Raw genomic sequence first — 7,327 nt, 5'->3', positions numbered from 1 at the left:
ATGGGAAAAACAAAAAGAAAAACAAGGAACAGGGTTAACCACAAGAATAATAATAATAAAAAAAAAATGCAGCCAGAACAGGGAAAAGAAAAGAAGCTGAAAACTAGAACCTGGGTGGGGAATAATAAAGAATAATGGTAAAAAGGACAAAAGTAATAATAATAGTAGTATTTTTAAAACAGACAAAAACAAACAAACTAAAGACAGAAAAAAGAAAAAAAAATCTGGGCAAGGTGGGTCAGGGCACCCAGGCTCCGTCCAAGCACACAGACTGGGATGGAATTCCTTCCAGTCCAGAAAGTGGGTGGGAGTGAAGGATGGCCGCACCTCCGTTCACCAAGAGGTTGTGGGGTATATGAGTAACAAGGGGAATGCCACACCTTTCCAGTTGTCCGGGTCTGGAATGTCCTTGCGGTTCCCAGCAAGTGGAGCCTGTTCTTAAGTCCCTGGAATCTGGGAGAATGCTGTTGCTTTAAATATCCAAAATGGTCAAGCTGCTTGTAAACATTCAAAATGGCTGCGCCCTCTGGACAGACAAACGTCCACAGCTCAGGCCACCTTCCTCTTCACTACCTCCCCTTTTATTCCCCAGCATCCAGAGCAGTCCTCCATGTCAAGTCCCTGGCTAGCAGGGCTGATTTTTAGGTCCTGCCACTACTCAGCAATACCCAAGCTGTCTGTGCCAGCAGGATCGCTGCCAGACTGTAGCTCTGTATGTCTCATTTTTTGGTGTTTTCATGCAAATTCTTCTGCTAGTTGGAGTTTAGTCCACTTCTGTATCCTTCCCTTCAAAGCTCAGGGGTCCAGGTCATCTTCTGTATCTGTGTTAATTGGTTCCCCTTTTCTTTGTTGAAGAGGGTCTGTGTAGTCTTTCTGTCTATTTGGCCATCTGATGTATTTACTTTTTTAAAGGTGGTAAATGCCATGTACTGTCCAGAACAAGAGAGACCAGTAGCCCCAGTGGATGGTGCTATGCAGTATTGTATTCAGGATTGACCACCATACTGCAAAGGCACGTCTTCCTGTGCACATTCTGGTCTTTCAGCCAGGATGTTGGTGTTGTTAGGTGCCATTGAGTCGGATGTGATTTACAGCAACCCTGTGTACAACAGAATGAAACACTCCCCAGTCCTGTGCCAGCCTCACAATCCTTGCTATACCTCTGCCCATCATTCCCCTTTTTTGATGACCCTCCACTTTACCAAGCATGATGTCCTTCTCCAGGGAATGGTCCCTTCTGACAGCATGACCAAAGTAGGTGAGATGAAGTCTGGCCATTCTCACTTCCAAGGAGCATTCCGGCTGCACTTCTTCCTGGACAGATTTGTTCATTCTTCTGGCAGTCCATGCTACTTTCAGTATTCTCTGCCAGTACCACAACTCAAGAGCATCAACTCTTCTTCAGTCTTCCTTATTCATTGTTCAACTTTCAAATGGATATGAGGCTATTGAAAATACCATGGCTTGGGTTAGGCACACCTTAGTCTGATGGGAGGGATGTAATTCCAAATGAAGAAATTTTGAAAACATTTCATATAAGATGTGGTTGAGTAAAGTGAAGGGTTTTCTCCAAATGAAGAGAAAGCAACAGGTGTACAGCATGGCTGTGTTCACACCTCTAAAGGCCACTGGATAAAAGAGGGTTTGGGCTGGTCCCTTCTATCTCTTAAAAGCAGAACCAAGAGCAGAGAGTCAAAGTTATAAGTAAGCAGACTTGTGGCTCAGGGAAAAGAAGTTGTCCCAACAACTGGAACAGTTTAAAAATAGAATGGATGACTGGGTGGGTGGAGGGAGTGGGGATACGGATACTAGATGACCATTGTGAGGAAAGTAGTAAGAAGGACTCCCAGACAGGGAGGAACTGTGTCCTGTGACCTTCAGAATACTCTCTCCTCAAAGATTGTTACATGAAAAAGAATGGATATCTTAGTTGTCGTGAAAGGCCCTCCCAGGTGTCTCATTGTTGAGTCTAGCTGACAGGCACAATGGTAATCTCTTGATCTCTCCTTAGCATGTGCACTCCAAAATGCTTATGCATATTAGAAACCATAAACCAAACTCACTGCCATCGAGTTGATTCCGACTCATAGCGACCCCCATTGTGTTTCCAAGGCTGTAACTCTTTGGAAGCAGACTACTTCCATCTTTCTTCCACAAAGTGGCTGGTGGGTTTGAACTGCCAACCTTCAGTTAGCAGCCGCATGCCTTAACCACAACGCCACCAGAGCTCCTTTTATTAGACAAACATACCCATGGAGAAAGTATTTTCTACATTTTCTTTAGAGAACTTAGAAGTTTATCTAATTCTTCCTGCCAGTAAGTAACCTACCCTGAAGAAGCACTCTTCCTAATGCTGATGCATCTGACTTTGTCCTTATCCACTTGATTTTCAGTATGCCATGTTTTTGTCCCTGGTGTTCCTGGCTGAACTGGTAGCTGGCATTTCAGGGTTTGTGTTTCGTCATGAGGTGAGTATACACAAATTGGAGAACTTACTCAAATGGTCCTTGGAAGGAGGATTTTTTGAAACCTTTTGAAATGTGGAAAAGGTGCATATTGCTCTCTGGTTTCTCCAGCAGTATTGCTGTTTTCCAAATGCATTATGAGCTGAAATTCCAATAAAAATGTTCAGTGCAGGAATTTTCCCAACTTCAAACCTTAGCTGTTGCTCCTAATTTGTTTAAGTCTTTATAGCTGTTGCACAAAATTATTCTCCACCCAGTTTTAAAGCAGTGACCTTGAATATAGGTCAAATACTCCTTTTGAGAGTTGATTCATCAATGCAAAGAGTTGATTCAGCAATGCAAGGTATGTATCTGTATAACCAGAGATTTCTGAGATGCCAAAGCCATGCCAAATGAATTACCATTTTATGCTTTGTAAATCCATTATTGTTTCCCCTAAACAGCAGTGAAGTCAGAAATATATAAACATGTGTTATCAAAGGGGAAAAAAAATACAAGGTGTAGATGGGAAACACACTGAGGTAGGTATGGCTGTGGCAGTGGAAAGTCTGGCATCATCTATTCCCAGGCATTGCTATTGTGTTTGGACAAGTACAATTCCCAGCAAGCTTACCTTACGTACTTTCTGTACCTTTCCCTGGAGAAAGTATCTCAGGTGCCACCAAAGCTGATTTCCAGAACCCATTTCATATGGATGCCACATATGGAGTTGGTGCCTTCGTGCTTATCCACAGGTGAGGTGAAAACTGCTCAAGTCACAGCCTCGACAGCTCTGTCGGTGCTCCCAGTGTGGTGTGAATTCCAGGAGCAGCCAGGTTTGCTCCCACCTGAGTGCTTGCTCACTTTCCTCTTATGTGCTCCTAGAGCTGTGCTCCATGTAGGAGTTTTTCTCTTAATGGTTTCTCCTTTTGAACCCCCCACCCCCCCAAAAAAAATCACAAAGCCACTGCCATCGAGTCGATTCATAGCAACCCTATAGGACATAGCAGAACTGCCCCATAGGGTTTCCAAGGCTGTAAATCTTTATAGACGCAAGCTGCCTCATCTTTCTCCCACGGAGTGGTTGGTGCATTCGAATCACTGACCTCTAGTTAGTATCCCAGTGCCTTAACCACAGCACCGCCAGCACTCCTTCTGCTCTCTCGGGTGTGAGAATCCTCATCTACCTAACCTCTTTTCATGTGCAACACTTAGGGGTGGGGTGGGTGGAGGTTGTGAAGCTACTCTTTTAGGACCTGTACTGGTCTTAAATTCAGCAAAACGGTTAAGACAGTAGGTCACACTTAGCACCAATTTGCTCAGAAAGATAATAGTAAAGGAAGCACAGCTTGCCTGCAGGGCATCAGGCACAGGCTTATGTCTTCATCAGGATTCCTCACAGTGGTCGAGGGCCTATTCTGTGTATACTTCAGACAACTCAGGTATACCCAAGAGACAACTCAGGTGCAAGGAAATGAGACCACACAGGTAGGTATAGTGGCCACTTTGACTTAAAAGCTTCATGTAACTAGTATCTCTTCATCTCTTGCAACTGTCCCATGAGCATAGTTTCTAGTATCCCAGCAAGGAACATGCCTAGTTATGAGAGTCACCATACTTAGCCCTGAGTGTCCCACCAGGTAATTATTATCATTTGTAGCCCTCCTAGTTCAGAAACATTTCACCCATCAGGGGTCAGTTTTACCATAAGCAGTGTTGCCTAGTAACATACCTGACACTCTACCTTCATCAGGTTTCCAGGGGAACAGAGCTTGAAAGTTAACCCAAGGTCAAATGTATTCATAGAGAAGGAGAAAGGATTTTGTTAACCCTTTATTAACATAAAAAGTCCTTGTCCTTTAGTCTCCTTTTTTTTTTTTTTTCTTTTCTTTTTGGTCTCAATAAAGACGAGTGAAAATTGGTTTTGCCTCATTCCTGTATGGTAGAATAAGGATTAGTTTCTGGTCAAAACATCAGGTCTTCCAACCCCCCAGTGGCCTGTCCTTTATCATTCTTCTGAGTGAGGAGAGAAGTTATAGAAGAAAAATGGGCATCAATCAATTCAAAGAAATAGCTAGAAAACTCAAGCTTGAGGTTTGGCAGCTCGGTATCACAGCCTTTTCAGAAACGAAACACCTCAGTGGGACAGTCAACAAGCCAGGCTTCCATTGATAAGGAGGTAAGATCATTTTTAAAAATTCCTGTGCTAATAAACCCATTGGAGAATTTTCTGAGCTCTTTTGTGTCAGAAAATAGAGCATTGCCTCACTGGCCAACAGTTATTCCAAGACATTCAGAAGAGGCTATTTTGGGGTAGGTACTGGTAGAAATCTGAGTCAGTTGGGCTGCAGTGGACTGGAACCACATTCCTCTTTGTCTTCTGCAGATCAAGGACACCTTCCTGCGGACTTACACTGATGCCATGCAGAATTACAATGGGAACGATGAGCGGAGCCGGGCAGTGGATCATGTGCAGCGCAGTGTAAGTTCTACGGCAGGAGACTGGTATGGGAACAGCCTGTGAGGTCTGGGCTTAGACTTGTCTGCTGGTAATGTTGGGCCAGTGCACTTACTTTTGATCCCTGTTCTCCAACTCTTCATCCAGTTCAATTTCCAAGGGTTGACAGCCAGTACTTGTCCATTCTTGAGTTATCCAGGTAATCAGTGTCAAGAAGGACCACCCCTATAGTGTGCCCTTCATCAGTAAGGATTGGAGCATTCCATGAAATAGAAGTTTCCCCTTAAGTTCTGAACACTTGGAAAGGAGTTAGGCAGTGAGTGTATGATACTCTTTCTTACAACTAGCTCCCAAAGCCTGGCTTTCTGGAAGTAGTGTCTTTGGGCTGGCCAGAGAGCTCTGGTGACCTGTGTTCATTGGCTTAAGCAGTGTAGTATGGGTGGACAGTGGACATAGCAGGGAACTGAGGATCTGTCAGGTATGTGAGTGGCTTAAGTGGCCTGGTGCTTGCAGAGGAAAAGAAGGAAATAGATGTTTCCCCGTGTAGAGGTGCTCATGGTGGCAGGTGCTGGTGCTTAAGCCTGACTGGCCATCAAGATCACCTGGGGAGTTACTGTTTTTACTTTTTACTTTAGAAGCAAAAACCAAAACCAAACTCACTGCCCTCAAGTCGAATCCGACTCATAGGAGCCCCTCCTTGGATTTCCAAGGTAGTATCACTACGGGAATAGATTACCCAGTCTTCCTTCCGAGGAGTGGCTGGTGGGTTTGAACCTCCTGCCTTCTGGTTAGCAGTCAAATGCCTTAGGCACTATGACACCAGAGTTCCCAGTTTAGAAGTAGTGCTTTTTATTTTTATTTTGTTGGTAATTTATTCTGATAACATTTCAAACTGATACGAAGTTTTTCAGGGTTAATATAAGTAACTCCTATATACCTTCTACCCAGATTGACCAATTGATTATATTTTTGCCCCCTTTAATATTCTGTGTATCAGGAATCAGCATACCTTTTCTGTAAAGGACAAAATGGTAAATATTTTAGCCTTTGAAGACCATCTGGTCTCTGTCACCATCATGCAACTCTGCCATTATACCAAGAAAGCATCCATAGACAACAAATAGATGTGGTTGTGTCCCAATAAAACTTTATTGACAAAAACAGGCAATGGATAGGCCATAGTTTGCCAGTACCCACTCCATCAGTCTCTAGGTGCATCTCTTTTTTTCTGAACCATTTATTTACTTATCATCTGTATCCTGTAGGGAGCTTCTTAAAACCACACTTGTCTTGCCTGTCTCATCAACAATCCTGATATTGCTGATCTAGGCATCTATATCTTTTATAGTAGCTAACTCACAGGTGTTTTTGATGCTCGGCCAAGACTGAGAACCGCTGCTCTGTGGAGGTGGTAAGAGAGCCCAGGTGATAAATAATCTAGAACTAAATTCCTTCTTTGAGCTCAAATGGGCATCAGTGTCCATGAGTGAGTATCAGTGTCCATAGAGGGAGCTTCACTTTATCTTCAGTCATCACGTCTGTGTACGTTGCCTTCAGGGTCTGGCCTGGGTTCTCTTTAAAAGTGCAGGGCAATGAGTAAAGAGGCATAGTGTCTTTAATACACAACTCTGATTTTTTCTTTTCTTCCCCTGTTAATAGCTGAGCTGCTGTGGCGTGCAAAACTACACCAACTGGAGCACCAGCCCCTACTTCTCGGAGCATGGCATCCCCCCCAGTTGCTGCATGAACGAAACTGACTGTAATCCCCAGGATCTACACAATCTGACTGTGGCCGCCACCAAAGTTAACCAGAAGGTACCTGCCAGCCCTGATGGGATCAGTGCTGAATGTTTGAGGAGGGCTTTTTTTGTACCTGTAGAATTATGACAAATAGATTAGAGATGATAGTGCAATATGAAGTCAAGAGTCTTCCTTTGTGGTCCTTTATTACCTAGAGAGGCACTTGAGGCTGCCCACTTCTGAAAGAGGATCCTGTGGCTTACGCAGCTTTGCATTCCTGTCCCTCACCAAGAATCTACCAGGCGATTATGATGGTTTAGCAAATGTTTCCTGTTAACCCTGATGCTTATGTCAGACAGGGAATGTTGGCTTTCTTTCTGGGTGTCTTTGTTTTACTTAATATGCCTTCTAAACATAAAATGATTTGCAACTGGATGCCAGCCTTTAGCCAGAAGAGAGGAGGAGAGTTGACATCTGCTTTTGCTAGGAGGGTAGCCTTGATTTTAGGGAGTTCATTGCTGTTCTGGGTACCTAGTGCCCCTCTGACAAGAATATACCACAAATGGGATGGCCTTAACAAGCAGGAGTTTATTCTCTTACAGTTTGGAGGGTTTAGGTCCAAGTTCAAAGTGCCAGGCTCTAGGGACTGGGTGAAAGCCCCTCAGCCTTGGGGTCCAGCTCTGCC

General features: G+C 44.0%; 1 protein-coding gene across 1 annotated transcript in view; it reads left to right on the top strand.

The window, feature by feature from the left end:
• The window catches only part of TSPAN7 (tetraspanin 7), a 40,553-nt gene that overhangs the window by 15,330 nt on the left and 17,896 nt on the right, over nt 1-7,327 (top strand). The window contains exons 4-6 of the mRNA XM_007958299.2: nt 2,394-2,468; nt 4,831-4,926; nt 6,562-6,717. Of these exons, the coding sequence (XP_007956490.1) occupies nt 2,394-2,468; nt 4,831-4,926; nt 6,562-6,717 (327 nt within the window). The remainder of the gene's footprint in view (nt 1-2,393; nt 2,469-4,830; nt 4,927-6,561; nt 6,718-7,327) is intronic.

This window comes from Orycteropus afer, unplaced genomic scaffold (genome assembly GCF_000298275.1).
Source record: "Orycteropus afer afer isolate SDZICR_OR568_19922 unplaced genomic scaffold, OryAfe1.0 scaffold00909, whole genome shotgun sequence".
NCBI classification, from domain to species: domain Eukaryota; kingdom Metazoa; phylum Chordata; class Mammalia; order Tubulidentata; family Orycteropodidae; genus Orycteropus; species Orycteropus afer.
Note: the sequence above shows the minus strand (reverse complement) of the source record. Positions and strands in the feature narration are given on the sequence as shown.